At 41.9% G+C, this 22704-nt stretch overlaps 1 protein-coding gene across 1 annotated transcript in view; it reads right to left on the reverse strand.

The window, feature by feature from the left end:
* The window catches only part of PLEKHM3 (pleckstrin homology domain containing M3), a 180712-nt gene that overhangs the window by 82552 nt on the left and 75456 nt on the right, over positions 1 to 22704 (reverse strand). Inside the window, exon 5 of the mRNA XM_065880856.1 lies at positions 15413 to 15606. Coding sequence (XP_065736928.1) covers positions 15413 to 15606 — 194 coding nt within the window. The remainder of the gene's footprint in view (positions 1 to 15412; positions 15607 to 22704) is intronic.

Here is a 22704-nt window from a genome sequence, read left to right on the forward strand (position 1 = left end):
CACTTTGGTAGTCTGCAATTTTTCTCATGCTTGAAAAATTGTTTTGAAAATAACCAGGATGTTCACGTGTACGTGAGTTCCTAACATTTCCTCCTTTTGTGAAATGTTTGTGCCCTTATACCCTTCACCTGGCTTCCCCTAATGGTAACACCTTACACAACCATGGTGCATTGATCAAAACTAAGCAATGAACTATTATGTAAATTAGACCTTATTCAGATTTCACCAGTTGTTTCACTAATGTCCTTTTTCTGTTCAAGGATCCAATCCAGAACACGAGATTGCATTTGTAGATTTAAAAATGTATATCAGTATTTGCAAGATGACTTGAGACCCAAACATCACATGCAGAAAAGCAAACCTAGGACGTAGTCTTTCAGTGGAGGTCACTAGGGTAGCAAAGTATGATAATCTACTATGGGGACAGAGGATGTTTAAGTGTGGTTGAATGGGAGGAATAACCTTTTTCAGAGGCAATTGCCTCATAATGAAATCCCTTAAGTAAAGTAAAATGAAGGCAATGTGGCAGCAGGGCTGAGAAACAGACGGACTGAACTAAACAAGCAGGCTGGAAAATCATTTCAAGATGAGCTCCTGCCTTTTCCATTGGTTTATACACACGTAGGCCAGCTGGAGAAAGAGTCGGAAGGTGACTGAAATGAACTCTAGCAGGGACAAATGCAGGGTAGCATATTGTTAATGTTTGCTACTTAAAGTTCTTCTCTAAAGTCCTAAAACTTCCATGACTGAGAGTATACAGGATATAAGAATTAACTGCAAATTTACAAATGGAATCATACTGGCATACACTTACTAGAGTACTACAGCTAGTCAGTTAGTTATCCAGTCAACAGACACTACTGCGTGCCTAAAATGAGCCAGGTGCTGTGCTAAGGGCTGGAGACGGATATGTTCAGTGAACACAACTGAGGAGCAGCAAAGAGAATTTCCAATTTCTCCTCTCTAGGCTGGGTCCCCTTTGCCTCCAAACACTGTTCATTACTCTTCTCACAATAACCGGCCAACTTTGGACACAGTAATCTCTAATACTCCTTAAACATTATTTACACAGCTAAAGTGAGCTGTGTATGTAGTGTTTCTGTGTGTAAATATATTTCACATATTTATTTTCTCTTCCCCTCTGGAAGCGATTCTAAGCCCCTCCAGAAGCACCGTATCTGCTGTCTCCTCTCTGGCACTCTTCAGTGTCTAAGACTATAATTTACAAGAGGTCAGCCTAACGACACAAAGAACTGGAAAATGCAATATATGCAGAAAAGATAAAGGAACTGAGCTTGTTGTGTTTGGAGAAGATGTTGTGTCCAGGAGATTTAGTGGTGGCCATAAAAAATACAGACTTTTAAGACAGATAATGCCAATCAGCTTTTCTTCTCTCTGAGGATGGAAATTATATCAAGAAAGCATTGAAGTCAAATATGAGAATAAATTTCCTGAGAGGGAAGACTGAGCAGCATTAAAATGTGTCTCTTACAGGGATGCTTTTTAATGTAAATAAAAGAAGAAAAAGATCTGTTGCAGTTATTTAGAGGTAGGGGCTTGCTCTTCTGCTTAGAGGAGGAAAGGATTTCAAAGGCGGGGCCAGATGACCCCGTCAGTTTGTTCCTCTTTTTCATCGCTGGCGCCGTCAAGGCAGGCTGAATTGGCACGACATTCTCAGAATATCTTTTCTTTTTTAAATTACAAAATTTTTTTTAAAGGTTTCAGTCCGTTTACAGTTATTACAAAATACTGGTTATATTCCCCGTGTTGTACAACACATCCTTGTAGCCTATCTTACACCTACTAGCTTATACCTCCTACACCCACGCCCACCCTATATTGTGTCCGCCCTCCACCGCTGGTAACTACTAGTTTGTTCTCTGTATCAGGGAGTCTGCTTCTTTTTTGTTATACTCACTAGTTTGTTGTATTTTTTAGATTCCACATATAAGTGATATCATACAGTGTTTGTCTTTCTCTGAATATCTTCTTTAGGCTGATGTCCACAGGGGAAGTGCAGGGCAAATACTGATATAAAAGCCAAGCCCCGAAAAGCACAGGCAACATCCCATCTGGGTGATGCCCAGAGTTTCCCCCACTGTGGCTTTGGTGTACAAGGAACTGGCCTTGTACCTGGCCTGTCTGACAGGAGCTCTTTAGGAAATGGATGGAACAAGCAGGGCCTCCCAGGGCTCAGTTGTGGAAGGGATTGTGGAGAACCCGGAGGCCTGCGGTGTGCTTGGGTAGCATTAAGCTGCCTCTGGCAGATCTGACTAGGAGAGGATAGGGCTCTGCAGGGGACCAGAGATGAACCTGCAGCCACTTCAGGCACTGCTAGGGTACCCACTCACGTCTGGGAGGCAAGGTTTGGCACCCCCTTGAAAGCCATGGCAGAACTCATTTTATAATTTTACTATTAATGTATTCAATAAAGGATGGATGATTATTTGCATTTTTTGGTCAGAAAACACAACTTGTGATCACCATACGGCCCAGGAATTTAATGCAGACGAAGTCCCGTCTTATGACCTCTGTGACTGGTCACTACGGCTAAGAACCTAAAATCAGAAGCTAAAATCAGCACACACTTTCACTGCAATGAGCGGATGCTGGGTATGTATGTGGCAGAAAATTTGGAGAAGACACAGTTTTCTTTCCAATACATACAGACAAGTGAGATAAACAGACAAGTAAACAGACAGCTCCCGCGTGGAGTGCAGGGCTGAGCGGAGCCTGCAGGACACCTGTTCAAGAAAGGTCTCAGAGAACCGACAGGTCAGAATCCATCTGGAGGAGTGGAAGAATGGATATTGCAGGTAGAGGGTGCAGCATGGCTAAGAGCAGAGAGGCCAGGACGAACATAATTCTTTCAGGGAACAGGCTCTGTATGCGTATATATGTGTATATGTGTCCATGCTGGGGGCTGGGGGGACTGCAGGATGTGAGCTCAGGAAGTTAGGGTGTAGTCAGACATGCGAGGGCTTAGATGCCTAGAGAAGAGCCTACCCACAAAGAGATGAGTGCCTCAAGCAAGAGAAGGGACAGCACTAGATTTGCGCCTTTAAAAGATCATTGACAGCAGAAGGGGGAAGAGACTGAAGAGATGGATAATTCTGGAGATAAACTAGGTGAGAAATGTTGGGGGCCTGAACAGAATTTAAATGGTTGCCCTAGGGTTGGAGAGAAATGGCCTACCACAGACAGATTTCTCCAACGATCCACAGGTCATGAAGACTAACGGGAAATGGAGGCCGGGAAGGAGCCTGGCACTGCTCATGGTTTTCCAGCTGGGCCAGTAGGTAAATGGAAGTTCCATCTACTAATACAGGGAATAATGAGGAGGAGTCACCTTTGGGGAGAAAGGGTAGCTCAGCTGTTGGGGCAGAGGTGTGGAATGTCCAAGTGGAGTCATCTGTGAGTCCAGGGAGGAGGGCTGTGTGCCTACAGGTGAAGACATGAAAATGAGGAAGAGCCCGAGACAGTACACATGAGTGCAACAGAAAAGACTGGACACTGGCAAAAAAATACTATTAAAGGAACGGCCACAGGAAGAAAGCTGGGAAGAAGCAGTCTGATAGGAGAAAAAGCAGAAGAGCCAGCATCCAGGAAGCCAAGGAAGGAGAGAATTTCAAGGACAAAGAGGGTCAACGGCATCAGAGGCAGAGGAGAGGTCACATAATCCGGGGAAGACTCTCACGAGGCCTGAAAGGTGCCTGCTGGTTTTGGCAAAGGGGAATTCACTAGTGACCTTAGGACAGTATCCAGGAGGAAGAGGGATGCCAGACTGCAGAGGGGTGAAGGACTGTGGAATATTCTTTTAAGAAACTAACTTTAAAGGAGAGAAACTAGGCCATAGTTACAGAAGGATGCAGGACTAAGAAAGGATTCTTTTCTTAGAGATGGGAGCCACTTGGTCATATCTATATGCTAAAATGAAGAAGCTAGTATAGAAGCCAAAGCTGCAGATAGAAAAGTAAGGAAAATGACAGAGCCTGAGCTAGTAAAGGCCTAGAGGAAATGGGATGTGGACCCAGCTAGGAGCTCTTCCAGATACACATTTGTGTGTGTGAGGGTGCACGTACCTATACACACACTCTGCATTTTGAAATGCTTCAAGTTTCTACTAAAATGTTATGCAAAAGATAACTAAGTACTAATTTCTCCAATGTTCCCTCCAAACTTCAACATGTCAGGAACGGAAAGCTACAGATTACAGCTACAGTTGTCTGACTTGGCAATCCTTTGGTAAATGGCCTTTTTGCTGCGGGATGGTGCTGCCTTTTGTTTCTGGTGAGGCGGCTGTGTTTAGGGTTCTCTGTGCAGTAAGTGACCTCACTATACTGCAGGGCTATTCATCATCAGGTCTGACAGCATTTCGCCAACAGGCCAACCACAAGGACAGCCCTGGTCATGCCAGTGCAACTTCTTCTGGTTGGCCCTGATGCCAAAGCCAGAGGACAAACGTGATAAGGAGAGTCAACTCCACACTTCACTCACCCATCAAGGGAAACTGCATCGCTGGCAGGTGGCACTGTCAAGTTCTCTGATACCAAAGAACAATGAGGAAACCTGCTAAAGGATCATGGAAACCAACTAGCACAACTGTTTCTAGTGCCAACATTTTCTGTTTTATCACCTTTAGGATTTCCTGACATACTGAGAAGGTAACTTAGGCTTCATTTATAGATTGTTCCAATGAGAAAAGTAAGAAAAGATGAAAATCAAAAGGGAAGAAGGTCACATATGATTCATTTCCCTTATATTACACAGCTGGTACTTGGGGTTAAAAATGCAGAAATAATGGCCTAAGAAATCAAAGGCAGTAGTCTATATAAAACACGTAGGGGGTCCTCTTCTATTTTGGACCAGGACACTGAGTCAAATACATCAAGACTCATTTAACCTGACTAATTTCTGGGGACTTCAACTCAGTTCCCACCAAGCCCTGATGCTCATTGAGAGAAAAGGGAATAAGTCAGGCACACCCTTTGCAGGATTTTGATAGATTCAGTAATATCGTCATTTCCCTGAAGCTCAGTTATTTGAGCTGCATAACTGGCATTAAAAAACCCAATGATTAAAATGAAAAAAGTCTGAATGAAAATATTTCAGCACATGTAATAGACAGGCTTTAAAGGAAAGATCTCCCTCCCTTCCTGTGTGTCGTGTGTCTCTGTCTCTCTCTCTTACACACATACACACACACACGCACACACACACACACACACACACACACACACACACAATAAAAAGGCTAACACCAGGGCTTCCCTGGTGACGCAGTGGTTGAGAGTCCGCCTGCCGATGCATGGGACATGGGTTCGAGCCCCGGTCCGGGAAGATCCCACATGCCGCGGAGCGGCTGGGCCCATGAGCCATGGCCGCTGAGCCTGCGCGTCCGGAGCCTGTGCTCCACAACGGGAGAGGCCACAACAGTGAGAGGCCCGCGTACCGCAAAACAAACAAACAAAAAAAAACACCAAAGGAAAACCTCCAATTTTGATTCTAAATCATAAGAGTCTAAAGGAAGAATACAGGTAGAAGTGCATAAGGAATAATTTAGAAAGGAAAAGCATTTATTTATGAAATATTACCATGTTCTCCAAGAATATGTGCTCCAGGTTAGGTAATCTGTACAGATTTGAGAGGGCTGCAGTATCTTTCCTTTGGAGGGCATACGCACCCACACTGACATCAGCAAAAAGCACTGTGAAGCATCCCTAGGGAGATGCAATTTGGTGTTCTTGATATGAGCTGCAAACACTTCCTGAAATAGTTACATTAGACTGGATGTGGACAGGACTCGTATGTCCAACCATGCTCCCAGCTAATGGAAAAACAATTTAAAATCAAAGGCAGATATTGCGATAGCAACCCATGTGGAAGAAACAAGCTTCAATCATTTCAGTAGATACCTCATTTTGCTAATCTCATTGGCTGAAAAAGTGGCAAGATTGCATCAGATATTATATCTTGGAAGATAGGTATGGGAAATAAGGGTCTCTTACCGGCTCTTTCAGAAATTGTGCTTAAGTTTCTTAGCAACAATCTAAAGCCTGGAGTAGAAATACTTGGGAAGTAATTTGGGTTGTGATTATTCTGGGGTCTGATTATAAAAGTGACAGATTATATCACATTATAGATCTTAGCTCAAATTCTTACGGTATTCAATGGTTCCAAGAATATAACACTTTTCCTGCCATGAGTTTTATTTTTTTGTTGTCTCTTAGAAAATGATTTTAGATAATTTATAGATTTCACTTAATCTTAGAATAAGATAAAACACTTTTTAACTTTCTGAAGGATTTCTTGGTAAATAAAAAGCTACATGTATATTATAGTAAAATTAATATATAACTTGCCAGAGCTCCTTTTTCAAAGTTTATCAATCTGTTTAGCTTTGAATGACACTTTTGCAGATAGTCTATAACTCCTTTTTAGAGTGTTGCTATCAGCATATATATTTATAAAATTTGCTGAATGAGATCTCTGGAGAAAATGAAGGAAGGGGGAGGGGCTATCAGGAGATCAGGAGGTTAGACGACTTGAAAACCTTAGTACTAGAAGTCATCCGAGGGAAAAGGAATTCTTGAAGGAGACTGAGAACGGTTGCTTTCAAAATCTATCAAAATAGCATCCTGTGTTTTAATAGTTTGAGTCCTGATAGATTCATGCAGCTAATCTGTTGAGAGTAAAGCCCCAATGACACTTTTAATTAGCTAACTTGAAAACTAGCTACAAAGTCTGGCTAATATTAAGTCTTACAGAGAACATAAAGAGCTGTGTTCATTTACTGAGCTTAAAGAAGTGTTATCTATTTGCTTGAAGTGCTAATAACCACTGGTCTTTAATGAGACTAATTTAGTGATAATATTATGGCTAAAATGGGCTTATTCTTCTAAAAGCCAATATTAACCAGAACTTTGGCTAATAATCAATGGCACATTTGGATCTTAGATTTTGGTTATAAGACATTGCTCATTTGCAGTTCAGAGACACAGCAAATCAAGTCTGTGTAGCCTGTGTTTTAAGAACGAGGCTGCCCGAGGAGACAGGCTCTCAATAAGCTAGCCTCCTACGTTAAGTGTATTCGAGTCACAAGAGCATGAAATCCTTTCTCTGTAACAGATAACCCCTCTACCTAATATGTCTGACTTATTGGGAGGTAGGGAGAAGAGGAGGTGTTGCTATGATCTCTCCCAGCTCATGCAATCTTTTGCTGGGCACACTGAGTAATATCCTCATTTACTTCTTCCCAGATCAAGGGTATATCAGTATGCCCATGCATCAAAACACCATTTTCACTCAGTGATTCATGATGCTTTAGACAAATATTTACCGGCATAAAAAGATGTTCACTATATACTAAGTGAAATGATTGGGTTAAAAGTAGTACGTACAGTGTAAAACCATTTTTTAGGGAAAAAAATAATCTGCAGAGGAAGCAGTATGAAAGGATATGCACCAAAGTGGTAAGATAATGGATGACTTTCTTATTTTTGTTTTCTATGATGAACAGTATTTTCTGTAATATGAAAAACTGTTTGACCCAATTAAGTGGGCAGAATGTTGGCAACAGTACTTTATTTATTTAATTAATTTGTTCACCAAATATTTATTTGCCCCCACTCTATGTCAGGTATGGTTCTAGGCCCTGGGGATAGAGCAGTGAGCAACACAGATAAAAAGGCATGACCTTCTGTTGCTTACGTTCTAGTGGAGAGAGCAGGGCCTCTGCACACGGCTGCACAGGCTGAGCAAAGCGTGACCGCCATGGCCATACGTGATGGCACCAGAGAGGGAGACAGACAAAAATCAAATACCACTTTATGTGGTAATAAGCAGAGAATGAAGAGAGAAAGTGTGGGGCAGCGGGGCAGGCAGTGTGTGCAAAAATTTTAAATAAAGTGGTCAAGGATGCTTCAGTAACGTGACAGCTGCATACAGATCTGAAGGAGGTAAGGAAGCCAGCTACACCACTATCTGGGGAAGAGGAAAATGAGTATAGAAACTCACATGGGAGCCTGCTTGGCATATGCTCAAGGAGCAAAACAAGGCTGGTATGACTGGAACAGAGTAAAGAAGGGGGAACGTACTGGGAGATGAGGGCAGAGAGGTGATGGGGAACCAGGCTTATACGTCCTTGGCTTTTACTTGGATTGAGAGGTGACGCTATTAGATAGTTTGAATCAGAGGTGATATCATCTAATGTACACATTAACTATAGCTGTAGCTGGAAGAACTGACGGAAGGGGGAGATCAGTTACTGCAAAAATCCAGGGGAACAATGACAGTGGCTTGGATCCAGGTGGTAGCAGTAGAAGTGATGATTCTGTGGTGATTTTGAGTGGACATGTTTTGAAGGTGACGCTGATAGGACTTGCTGATAGGTTGGGTATGGAATGTGGGAGAAAGGTGTTTGGCATGAAGAGCCTTATGGGTAAAGGTGCTGGTAGGCGGATGGGGGGCCTGCAGCAGGAGCAGTTTGTACAGGAGTGGAGGAGGGGCTACTAGCTCAGTTTGGGACATACTGTTTTTTTTTTTTTTTTTTTTTTTTGTGGTACGCGGGCCTCTCACTGTTGTGGCCTCTCCTGTTGTGGAGCACAGGCTTCGGACGCGCAGGCTCAGCGGCCATGGCTCATGGGCCCAGCTGCTCCACGGCATGTGGGATCCTCCTGGACCAGGGAACGAACCCGTGTCCCCTGCATCGGCAGGCGGACTCTCAACCACTGCGCTACCAGGGAAGCCCTGGGACATATTAAGTTTGAGACGCTAGTGGACATCCAAAGGAGGTTTCACCCTTTGGACTTAGCCTCCTGTCCAGTGAATTCACTAGCCAGACAGACAGCTTTCCCTGGGGGTAACAAGCGAAGGAGTGGCAGGGAATCTTGGTGAATCAGGTGACATTTCTGGGGACTGTTCCTAAGTGCTAAGCAAGCTGCTAAATTTTGCTTGAAGGAAGAGGAGGCAAGGCGAGTCTGACAGGATGCGCGCGCACGCACACACACACACACACACACACACACACACTCATCTTTTTCTGGCACTCACCAGGATAAATAATGGTAATAAAAATGGCTGTTTGTATGATAGAAATTTCTCACTGTTTAGTAAAGCTGATATTGCAGTGAGAACTAATTCTGGATATAATTATAATTTCAAATAAAATGTGAGACCGAAGACAGGAAAAGGTGACTTAGAAGGTAGAAGAATCACGTTTGGTATTGTCCAGAGATTCCCAATTCAAGCTGGTCAGAATGGTCTAAGCCAAGAACTAAACTTAACAAACAAGTAGGACTACCTGTTCCCCCAGAAGCATCACAATTGTGCTCTAAGTAACTGGAAGGATAGGCGTTAATATTGCTTACTGGCCTCGACTAGTGTTGGAGAGAAACTAGTTTTAAATACATATCACAATAGGAAATTTGGATTCACCAGGCACCCAATCCCCAAATCATTTGTTAATGATGGAGAATGGGAAACACTCAGGCATCCACTAATTAATTTCTCTGATGTCTTTCTTTGGACTAGATGATTTCACTTCAGCACTCAGAACAGATCATTTAACTTAAATCGGGATTTCTGAAAAGCTAGTCCCAACAGCTGGTGTTGGTCTGGTGATGTTTTTAGCAATCCAAGGCAAAATGAGAAAAGAAAAAGCATAGTAGAATGAATTTTAAATCTATTTGACTTTAAAAAGTTGTTTCATTGCTGTCTGCCTGTTTTGTTTTTTTTTTTTTTTAGCATTACTACATTCTTTTATGAAATGATGGTGAAAAATAGGTGGATATTTGTTTTAGCAAAAGACATGGATAAGACAACCCTACAGATACCTCTACATTTACAGGTCTATGGAATGAAAAGGTTTGGTAAACACAGACCTAGAGAAAAATGCACTCATTAGCGCTAAGCCAATTGTCATGCCTTGTTCTCCAAGGCTGGCGCTGGCAGTGAGCACAGGAGTGCCTGTGTCAGCAATTGCCCCTTCCCACTCAAGGCACATTACTGTCTGCCACCTCCCCGCCCTCCTTCACACTCTCCTAGATGACCTCAATCAAGGCTTCAGGAGATATAAAAGCAGTTCCTTCCTCTGAAGAATCTAGAAACTCCTGGACGTCATGGCCACCAGCAAATACACTGGGGAAAGCAGCAGCAATTTGAGCATCAGAAAACCTGGTTCCACGTGTGGACTCTGCTCCTTACAAGCTTTGTCACCTCAGGCAAGTCACGCAGCATCTCAGAGTCACAGTTCTTTCCCTTCTTTGTAAATACCATCTGTCTAACCCATCTGAAGGGCTGTTGTAAAGAGCAAATAATACATCAATATTTACGGGAAAGTACTTTTTAATTGATTAAATCATAATTATCTCACACAGGCCCAGGTACCATCATAAATAAATGAAATGGGCTGAGGACAAGACAAGCAGGGCAGCAACATATTATGTACCCAATGCCAGTGGGTTTGGGGAGAAGATAGGAGGGGTAGAGACTACGGGAAAGTGCAGAGTCCAGTACGTAAAGCTGATTGCTGCATCCAGGAGTGAGGGAAGCTTTTGTGTAATCAGAGCTTCTGATTTCTTAAGAGAAACCAGAGAGTTTTATTTTGTGTGAGCATGAAAACTCCTATTTAAATGTTAGCTACTATTTTGCAACTTTAAAACCTGGTGGGGGCCATCCCTGAAAGGCCAAACAAAACATGTCTGAGGGCCAAATCTGGCCCTGAGGTGCCCTTTTGTGACTATGATTTACACATGTATCCCACTATTCCTGTGTTCCCAGCTTTTCTTAGGGTCCCTCCTGAAGACATCCTTAATGGCAGCTGCTCCGGATGTGTCCTGACAGTGCAAAGATCTTCCACGGAGTACTTCATGCACCTTTACATGTGAACACTGTAAATAATTTCTCTCTTGAAAAGTTAAATAGGCCTTGAATCAATCCAGCAGGGTCGCTCGCCATCTGGGAGTCCTCAGAAACGGTGAATGGTCGGCACTATAAACATTTTAGATTTCATGGAAGATACTGACTTTTTCTAAACTAATCACCCCTGCCAGTCAAGAATTGCAGTATGGGTTCAAGAACAAGGCGTTCATTTAACAACAATAACAAAAACAGTGAGGATACAAACCGGACGGTCATCGTAATGATTGGCCTAAAAGCCAACTGGGACTTCCCTAATAAGGCGACGACCGAAGTGGTCTCCCTGGCGGTTGAGCGCCAATACGATTAATCAGTCTGTTTCCAGTTTCCTCACGACAGCAGTATTAACAGTTTGCTTTATTCTGTTTATATGGCGCTGACAGGTCTTCAGCATGTTGGGCCTACTTGCTGGAGATTAATGACCGCTTTTATATGGAGGTAAAAACCAGGCAGGGAGAGAATGCCTTTTACGACTAGATAAGAACTGGATTCTCTTGCTCTAGTTTTGTTCCCCTGTTGCTCATCAACTCCTCCCTCTTTTGACTTCTATGGAGGATACATATGGCTAGCTGTGCCCAGCAGGCGCTTCTCACTGTTTAAACCACCCCACTCGAGATGTGGTGCCCGCAGGTGAAACAAAGGGAGCCTTAAGTAGTGTTTTTGAACATGCTTATCATCGCTAAAAGTACTGTTGGCTCATTTTGTTTTTAAAAAGTCAGATTCCATATAAAAGTGAAAGATGATTGATTGATAGGCAAGAGATGGCTTTTGGTGACAGGAATTTTAGCATGTGAGGTGGGCAATGGTTCCCCTTTGTAGCTATGGTTATTTTTATAGACACTGAAGAAGGTAGAATTAGTAAGCATGGCCCAGCTGTAAGAAGTATGAACATCCCAGAAAAATCTCTTAGACATATTTCACTAGTCATATTTCAAAATAAATCAAAATGATTCCTAGCCTCCCTCTAACTCGCCACCTTCCCCCAAAGTTAGGAGTACTGCTTGCTACTGGTATACTTTTCTCTGTGCCAGGTTGGAGAGCATGGTAACCTAACCCCAAACATTATGTTAACAGTATATAAATATAGAGAAACTAAAATAACATTAAAAAAAAAATCAATCACCTCCTCTAGGGCTCTGTAGGAATCACTGTCTCATTCTTTGCTCTTAGGGAGCCTCCTGCTCCTCCTATTTTTTTTTTTTTTTTTTTTTTTTGGCGATACACGGGCCTCTCACTGTTGTGGCCTCTCCCGTTGCGGAGCACAAGCTCCGGACGTGCAGGCTCAGCGGCCATGGCTCACGGGCCCAGCCGCTCCATGGCATGTGGGATCTTCCCGGACCGGGGCACGAACCCGTGTCCCCTGCATCGGCAGGTGGACTCTCAACCACTGTGCCACCAGGGAAGCCCTGCTCCACCTATTTTTATGCAACAAACGCTCAGATAAGTGCATCCCGCGTACCCAGGAACTGCAGGCCCTGGGCCCGGCTGGCCCTCCAACCCACTTCCTCTTGCTCACCCCTCTCCTGATACAGTGAGTAGCAGAAGGAGCCTGATTCCAGTAGACAGAGCCTCAGGGGTAGCTTTTAAGGAGAATCTTTTAACAAAGATTTTAAAAGCTAGAGACAAGAACAGTCTAGGATAAGAAAGCAGTATTAGGACTTCCCGGGTGGTGCAGTGGTTAAAAATCCGCCTGCCAATGGAGGGGACACAGGTTGGAGCCCTGGTCCGGGAAGATCCCACAGGCTGTGTGGAGCAACTAAGCCCGTGAGCCACAACTACTGAGCCTGCGCTCTAGAGCCCGTGTGCCACATCTACTGAGCCCACATGCTGCAACTGCTGAGGCCCGCGCACCTAGAGCCCATGCTCCGCAACAAGAGAAGCCACCACAATGAGAAGCCCGTGCACTGCAACTAGAGAAAGCCCGTGTGCGGCAACAAAGACCCAACACAGCCAAAAATAAAATAAAATAAATAAATTTTTAAAAAGCAGTATAATAATGGTTATCTATAGAGTGTTTACTATGTACAAGCACTACTGTAAGCCCTTCACTTGCAAAAACCCATTTAATTCCCACAACAGAATGCACTGAGGGAAGAGTTAAATAATTATTTGTGTTTGAAGTGCAGTGTTTGAGAGAGCAGAACAATATACTGGATTAGATTGGGGCAGATCTTTAATTCCATACTTGTGCTTTAATAATTTGTCTGATACGAAGGTTCAGCTGGAGAGGAAAGAAACCCAAGTGAGACAGAAAGTTAGAAGGATACTGTAATAGTCCTGAGACTGAACCAGGGGAGTGCACTGGAAGTGAACAGGAGAGGAAAGATTTGAGACTTATCCCAGAAACAGAAATGCTTTTTTGGCTGATTTGGTTTGCTCTTTAGTTGATTTGTTCATTCAACAATTTCTGAAAGTTTCAGATAGGTCAAACACTGTGCTAAGTGACACGGGGAAGTAAGAAAAAGAAGAATTTGAAGATGACTCCTTCCTCAAAACTGGGCTACTAGCCACTGCTCAGTGGTCTAAAGTGACACTGTAACAGACATCCATCTATCACGCATCCCTCCTTCCATCCATCCGTTCAGTAGTTACTGAATACCCACCTTGTGGCAGGCACTACACTACATAACAGTCATGAGCAAGTCCAGGAAAGAGTCCAGGAAAGAGAAATGAAGGAAAAGGAAAAAAAGACTACTATTTTCATTCTCACAGCCCTAGGAATGCTTTTTTTCTAGAACTTCCATTCCTTTCCTGGTGGTCTGGCCATAAGGCGCAGTACATGGTGGTAAACCACCAAACTGCTGGAACAGCATAGGTATTCTTAGTCATCCATATGAAGATAGGATCTGCTATTTAATTTCTAAATGTGTGCCCAGATCTGACATATTTAACCAAAGCAAAACATTATATCATAAAGGTATCTAACATGATTCCCATGTGTAGATTTTATTTATTTATTTTTGCTGTACGCGGGCCTCTCACTGTTGTGGCCTCTCCCGTTGCAGAGCACAGGCTCCAGACGCCCAGGCTCAGTGACCATGGCTCACGGGCCCAGCCGCTCCGCGGCATGTGGGATCTTCCCGGACCGGGGGGACGAACCCGCGTCCCCTGCATCGGCAGGCGGACTCTCAACCACTGCGCCACCAGGGAAGCCCCCATGTTTAGATTTTAATAGCATTTAAAAATACAGGCACAGGAAAAACCAGCTCTGAGCAAAGCCAAAAGGTACTGAAAGTAATAGAACATACTTTCAATGTTAAAAATCTTGTATCTAGTTTAGTTGGTGAATTTGTTTGAGACACATAATTTTATTGCGTTTCAGGCAAAGCCCTGATCTTTAAAATTAAGATTTGCCTAGACTTTACAAGAGTAAATCCTGACCACTTTCTAGCACTTTCTGAAAAACAACTAGGTAATAGAATGACTACCACTGAGAAGTATTTTGCTTTATGGCAGCTGCCTTTTCATTATTATTTTATGAGAGCTTGTCTAGATATTATGTATCCCTTACCATCTACATTTAGTTCTTTTCAAAACATCTCTTCAGATGCCTGGGGTTTTGTCAGTTTCTTTGGATCTTAATTGGATTTCAAATAGCAAACGATATCACTTTCCAAAGGTTCTTATTCACATAGGCTTGCCTCCAAAAATCATGACTAATGTATGCCTTTAAATTTCTACTAAAAAAAAAAAATTAAAAGGTATGTTTAGGGACTTATGAACACCATCAACAATTATTTCAAGTATAAGCTAGTTCACATATGCCAAGGGGGAGAATTTAAATGCCAATAAAACCTAACTGTAAAAGAAGGAATCTGACGAGAGCAGGCACATTTTAACTTCACTTTTATGTTGAGGATCTGAGCCTGGCATGGACTTGCGTGTTCCATAAACTCTGAGATAACCAAGCTATGGATAAGCAGCCTATGTCAATGGTAACATGAAAAGGCAGAATCCTGGACCTTTTCATGTTTTGTGCCTGTTGTTGTTTTTTAATGCATTTTAATTCAAGCTCTACAGCCTGCATCATTTACCAAGTTCGCTTCTGTCTGCAAAATAAGATTTGAATAACCACCTACTAATTTCCCATTGAAAAAATGTTTTTAAGTCACGAAATATTTCAAACATGCTTATTTTTTCCTGATGATAATACAAACTGAACTTGAGGGAAATATAAAACACTACATAAGTGATCAGTGAAGACACTCCAATGAATTTTATCTCAAGTTAACCTACAGGTAAAGAGAGGTCTTCACCATTGTGGGAACTCGATCCATGGGTTAAAAGCCTTCAGTTACGCTGAGATATTATTTTCATTGTGCTTGGCTCAACCGGATAGAGGCCCTCGGAGGAAAGAGCCAAAGATGAGCCCGGAGGGACAGCCACAGAATTCGAGACACTCCACGTTGTAAAGGCCCTTGGAGATCCTCTAACCACCCTCCCGGGGCGGGAAAAGAAAAACAAACCGACGCCCTCTGACATTTATGACTCTTACCTGCGGCGCAGATCCTCGGCCACCGCTGCCCGGCAGCTGAACAAATAGGCTCGCAGTGATTTCAGCCGCTGCCGCAGGCGCACCACGGTGGCCAGCGGCTCGGCGTGTCCGTACAGCATGGGGTTCTCCTGCTGGATGTCGATCAGGGGCTCTTCGTACACGTACTCCAGAAACTCTTTGGCCTGCTTAGACACCTACAAAAGAAACTGCTCCATCAGCGCTGGCGAATCACCTGGCTTTCCACACCTCCTCCAACCAGGAACCACAGCTTAAATATCAAAATAACATCATCTTCTGAACACAGCCAAATGAAAAAGCCCATAGTGTAACTAAGTATAAAGTGTGGCTTTTCTTTCTCTCTTCCAGAAACGCAATTGGTAAAAGTAACCTGGGCATTGAAACGAATTCATTAACTCTGTATGTTGATCATGTGATTGCACAAATCTACACGTGATAAAATGACACGGAACTATACAGACCCAGTATACCAAATGTCAATTTCCTGTTTGTTTGTTTTTTTTAATTGTACTGTAGGTATTTAAGATATAACCCGTGGGGAAAGTAGGTGAAAGATACACAGGACCTCTCTGTATTATATTATCTATACAACTTCCTGTGAATCCATAATTATTTCAAAATAAAAATTTAAAAAGAATTCATTAAGACTTTTTTTTAACATCTTTATTGGAGTATAATTGCTTTACAATGGTGTGTTGGTTTCTGCTTTATGACAAAGGGAATCACCTATAGGCATACATATATCCCCATATCCCCTCCCTCTTGCGTCTCCCTCCCACCCTCCCTCTCCCACCCCTCTAGGTAGTCACAAAGCACCATTAATATTCTTAACAACAATGCTGACTTTAAAAACTAAAACTATGTGCACATATATGTATGTATAGTCTATAACACTTTTTATAAAGTAGCCACTTTAAACAGATAGGTAAACCACGCACATACTACAAAATTCAAAAGGAATAAAAGGATCTCTCCCAAAAAAGGGAAAAAAGGATATTATATGCAGAACAATGTGCATAGAAAATAGGCTCAAACACATACTTTCATAAGCAGAAAAGAGTTGCTCTTATTAGAACAGCTCTGAGCTTAGGCTGACTTTGGCCAATAGATCCATCCAACTCTATATCCACTTCTGGTAGTAATCATCAAGAGTATGAAAGTTGATTTTAAAATGTCATTGTCATCCAAAGAAATAAATAGAAGAAACACATCTGAGATACAGAGGGAGTAGCTTAAATAATGCATAACCCGTGGGTAGTTTGGGGGAATCTTTACATACCAATTCACTGATACTGGAGACCACAACAGGCAGGGCCCTGTCCTCATGTAGCTCACAGTTCAGCGGGAAAAGACAGAATTGGGTTCAAATATTTTGTTTATCGTGGTTAAATATTTGCTATATTTAAAAATCTTAAATGAGGGGAAAAAATGGATGGTGTTCTGGAAAATGAAGTACAATCCACTTGAAACTGTTGCTGAAGAGTGATGTATTGTACGATTCAATTAGTCTTTCTGGCTCTATTGAGCAGTGTTTATACTGAGCCAGGGCCCCGCTGAATTAGGTTAACAATGCTACCTTTTAGTAGGTGAACAGAAGGACAAAGGGCACTGGCCAGTCTCCCAGGCCTTAAAAGGCTTCTCTCTTCAGGTGGTACTTAAGCCCAAATGGAAAAAAAAAAAAGTCTTTTACAGAGACAGTAAAAGCAGTGAGACAAATGGGATGGCAGCTACTGACATCAGCATTCATACACTGAAATTACTAAAAACAAAAACAGAGCTAGTTTCAATAAGGTCTAAGGCACTGCTTCACAAAGTTATTAGCCAGTGTTAAGAATACAGAGCATATTGTGACCTTGGCTGCCCGAGTATGTGAACAAATAAATTCCTGCCATGTTGAGCCGTTTTTGGCAGCAAGGCACACGCTCATTTTTTGAGAAACGACCACTTACATCAGTGAGGGAATTTTTGAGAGAACTCAATATTTGGCATGAAACGCTATTTTTGTAAAATAGGAAATGAGTGGGGATACAGTGTCCTAAGTTCAAAACCACCCTCCATACTGATATGAGCATTCTACTTTCAAACTCAACTGTAATTAAAAAGCTTTTTAAAAAATATATAGTTACTTAAGGAAGGAAGCCAATGATATTCTTAAGTGACGAAGTTTACGTGAGAGCGAGTTTCTTTCTTATTAATAGAAATACTTCATGAGTTACATGTGAACACCAAATAACACTACCTAGGAACCAAGAGCTACTGTCCTATCTCTTGCCTACCAAATTATGAAAAACATCAAAAGCCTGAGTGCTGTTTCTGACACGAAAACTTAGCTCATAAGTGCAGAGGGATAAGCCCACTATTCTTTCCTTTAAAAAAGTGAACAGTTTAAGTTGGCATTCTTTTTCATGATCCTACTCTACTCACATCAGAAGCAATTTTTACAGGGTTGACAGTTCACTTTTCCAATCTATTGGCCTGTTAGTATTTTACTAAATAATATTTATTAATGATATTAGTATTATTAATATAAAAGTTTCTTTCCATAGGTCTTTTAACTTAGAATAGTTTAAGCTATAAGAACTCCAGTCTCTGACTGTGGTTTTGTTGCAGTTTGTGAACTGGCTCTCTCTCCACAGCCCTGCCATCAACATGACTCAAGAGAGTTGAGGCGGAAGAGGTCCAGGTAGAAACAGGTCTCCTACCCATCTCACACTCAGGAGGAGTTGGAGAAAAGGCACAATCAGGTGATAATTTTCCACAAACTAGTAATGACAAATCTCCTAGATACACAGATGTATTTATAAATAAGCATGTTGTCATTTGATTTTAACATTAAGCATCGTTGGTATAGATTTCAACATAATACATCTTTTGTTATGCTGGTGACAGCTACTTCTGTAAAACAAAATTCTCAAATGTTCAGGTTTATGTAACTCTGAGAGGTTCCGGAATGGTGTCCTGGTATGTTCCCCCACAAAAAGAGCCCTGGGTAATAAAGCAATGGGGCAGAGGCAATGTGGTGACCATAGACAGCAATTTGCAGAGGAGGAGGATGTGCCGGTGGTGAGGACTTTAGCTTTTGTTAAAGGACGAAAATGTATCAGAATAAAACAGATGAGAACATAATCTCAGAATAACAAGAACGGGTACAGATAATCTAGTTCAGTTTTTTCTCAACCTGTGTGGCAAGGAATACCAGTCACACAGAAAAGATGTTCTGAGGGCCAACGAGTATTACGCCACATGCCACATTCTTCTCTTGGTGCTTCAAAGTGCAGCGTGTTAGCATATTAAAGCCCAGGGACATGGAGTACTGGAGAAAACCTGCTTAATCCAGCCACTTCCCAACCAATCTGACTACAGACAGGGCAGCTGGTTAATGTCATGCAGGCTGTATGGAGGGGGCAGTAGGAAATGAAAGTCAGCCTAGGTCGCACTCACCAACCGGAGGAAGGGACATTTTTCTCTACCATTACCTATACTTAATAGAAGAGAAAACTGAGTCCAGAAAACTTCAATGACTTATCTGTGGTCATCTCGTGGCAGAACTCAAGCCAAAACTCAGATGTCAAGATACACTACTCCGTGCTTTTTACCATTGTTTATGTTCACAGTTCCTTTTATTTTTTTAATAACTCTACCAAAAACTATCTGTTCATCACTCTTTAAAATAGGAGATCCCTGTCCCTGTTCTGTCCTTCCCTCCGCCCCAGTCAAATAGAAAACAAGTGGGCTACCAATGGAGATGAACACATAATTTAAGGAGGCAGTACATTGGTGTGTGGGTCTTTAAAACAAAAACTAAAGTCTAGTAACACTTCATTTATCTAGAAGTCACTTATTTGTATATCTGTTTACTGTCTTTTTCCCTCACGAGAAATTCATGACACAGAGGCTATGTCCCCGGTGAGCACAGTAAGTGTTCAATAAACACTTGCTGAACAGATGAATGAGTACTTTACAATGCTCTGGCCGTGACTCTGAGCCACACACTTCTAACAGTTTGATTATTTGTTTCTAAGTTCACAACATATTTAGAATTAATAAAGTAGAAAAGGGGAAGGACAGCTACAGGCAGCACAGTGACAAAAGAGGTGACAGCTGACATCCTGGTACTAAGGGAAGAAAGACACGTGCAAGAAGAGATATGGTAAAAGTATAGAATACAACCTCGACAGAAAGCAATTTGGCAACATCCTTCAAACTCACAGGTGTACATACCTACAACTAGGGAGTTATCTACAGATAGTCTCACTCGTAAATGAAAAACTTACATTCAAAATGATGTATAAAGTTATTCACTGAATCACTGTCTATAATAGAAAGACTGGAAAAACCTTAATGTCCATCAAAACAAGGACAAATTGAATAAACTGGGGTGTGTGTGTGTGTGTGTGTGTGTTAAATTCATGATGTAATATGGAATGGCTGGGGGCTTCCCTGGTGGCGCAGTGGTTGAGAGTCCGCCTGCCGATGCAGGGGACACGGGTCCGAGCCCTGGTCTGGGAAGATCCCACATGCTATGGAGCAACTAAGCCTGCGTGCCTCACAACTGTTGAGGCCCGCGAGCGTAGAGCCCATGCTCCGCAACAGGAGAGGCCACCACAGTGGGAGGCCCGCCACCACAGCGAGGAGTGGCCCCCGCTCCCTGCAACTGGAGAAAAGTCTGTGCACAGCAACGAAGACCCAAAGCAGCCAAAAATAAATAAATAAAATAAATTAAAAAAAATATATATATATGGAATGGCTGTTTAAAAAAGCCCAAGGAAGAGTTTTATGATCTGAATGGAATATTTTCTAAGAGCAGCATGTATACTGTATTGCCAATTGACATTTTTGTGTAAAATATTTCTGGAAGGAGTAATTTGGTTGCCTGTGGGTGAGAGGAAGAGGGAGGGAGATTATCTATGTGTATATGTCCTTTGTATTTTTGAACCTCGAAATGTGAAAGTATATTATATTCAAAAAAAGAAGAATAAAAGTATAGTGGTATAAGGCAATTTCCTTACAGAAAAAATAGCCTCCCATATATCATATTAAACCACATTGAAGTTATTGATCACGAGGTAGAACACTCATATTTATAATTATAATTCTGAGGCATTAAAAAAAGGTTAATTTCTAGTACATATTTTCTGAAGTAGGAAACTGTCATGGAGCTACGTGACAGTTAAAATTTATAAAATAATAAAAATAATGTAATCACATTACTGAAAGTTTGGAGAATAAAGATTAGGAGAGAAAAAAGAAAATCACCCATAATCTTACCACAGTAAAATAACCACTGATTGCTTTGGTATAATGTTTCCTTCCAGTATTTTTTCCCATCATCTATTATGAAAAATCATGGCAAAAGTTTTAATAAGATCAATTCCAACCATAATACTTCTTGGTCTTATTAAAACAGGCACTGTGGGCTAACAGAGAAGGAATCAGGAAATCTTAACTTTAATTACAATTTGTTCTCAAAATCTCCAAATGACTCTGAACAAGTGGTTTTTCCCATCAGCGAGCTACTCTCCAGCTCTGCAAGGGCAATAGAGTTTTCCTTGAATGCCTCTCAAGATGAAGAGATAGGAAATGGCTTATGTAACATGGAAAACCCCTAGCTAAATGGAATGTGAATATTCAGGCTAGGATACAAAAATATTTTTTAAAAGCACAATTTAGGAAGAGTTCAGGCTGAGTTTGAGTTCCTTACCACCTCTTTGTCATGCTTGATATTTTTGAATTGGGGTGGTGGTGGTAGAGGGAAAGTTATCTTCAAAGAGAATTTCATTAGAAAATGGCTATAAAATTGGAGGATAGGGTTTAGCTGCTAGGTAATCCTGGGGCTCAATTCAATCTGCAGGATGTACACTGGAAAACAGACGAAATCCTGCTTTAAAAGTAATTAGGATTATTATTACTCTGGAGGGCAGACAAGGAAACGCTTAAGATGACAGATTTCACTCTGCTCTGCAAAACCATTTTTTCACTCTTTAAATGGATATTCAAGCCGGTCACGTACTTGCAATTAAGGAGAGCAGGCAGATCTAACAGAACGATGTCTGGTCTTGGAAACTGATAGGTCTGAATTGATCCTCACAATTAGGAACATTAAGTTAAATCCTGGCATCTGAGCAAAGACAGACAGACACTGGACTAAATGGAATATAGTTACTTAATGCCAGTGAGAGATGATCCAGATAAAATTGACCAGCTCTGTTCTTGCTTTAAAATCTTCCCTGGTCCACTGAGATCCAGGGAGGGAATGGTCTGACAAAGGACATTTTCCTCATCGATGAAGTGAGGGTACCTAATATCCCTATTACTTACCTATCCTCTCAAAATCAAACCTTGTCACTTGAATGACCACCACCACAAAAATATCTGCTTTATAGGAAGACTACAAGTGGCTGTGATGGCTAGATTGATGGTTTGAGTGGCCTTCAGCCATCACTACAAACAGAACTGAATCTCCTCCATTTCATGGCTTCGTAAACCATTCCTGAGTTTTTCACCTCCTCATTCAGTGCCACCTTTTCTGCTTTAGCTCCACTGATGGGCACATATTCTGTGGGCAGGTGCCACCAGCCTAAACCCTCAACGATCACAGGGCTGGGGCTGCCTCACTCGCTTTCTACACACCTCTCAGCTGTCAAAGTTCTGCTCCAAATAGATTAATCTAAACTGTTCAAACTCAGCTAGTGTTCTTTCCCTCTAAGTAAGTTTTTATCTAATACACACATGGCAAATATATTTATAGCCTATATTCAGAGTGTCAAGTACAAGATGCAGAGGAGAGAATGATAACTGTCTGGCTGAGGGGAAGGAAAAAATCAGGAAAGGAAATGAAGTTTAAGCTGGGTTTAGGATTTGAATGAGGGCAAGAGGAAGACAAGAGGTGTGAAATAGCCTGGCGGGACTGGGCAATGGGAAGGAGCATGATCTTCCTGAAGAGACTCACGGGGGCGGGGAGGGAGTGGATAAAAGGGCTAGAAAGGCTGGGAGTAGAGATCACAAACAGTCTTTTGTCGGGCTAAGAGATTTGGATTTATCTTAAGTTCAGTCAGAGTAAAAGCTGGCATTAATTGAGCACTTATTACATTCCAGACACTGCACTAGGTGCTTTCTGTGAATTATTCATTTAAGCAAACAGTGACCTTGTGAAGTAGGTACTATCGCTGCTATTATCTCCATTCTAAATGTGAAGAAACAGAGACTAAGAGAGGGTATAACATTTACCCAAGGTGAGAATGGGACTTCTTGGAAATAATGTTGGAGCAAATGGG

Source organism: Phocoena phocoena, chromosome 7, assembly GCF_963924675.1.
Source record: "Phocoena phocoena chromosome 7, mPhoPho1.1, whole genome shotgun sequence".
Taxonomy (NCBI): domain Eukaryota; kingdom Metazoa; phylum Chordata; class Mammalia; order Artiodactyla; family Phocoenidae; genus Phocoena; species Phocoena phocoena.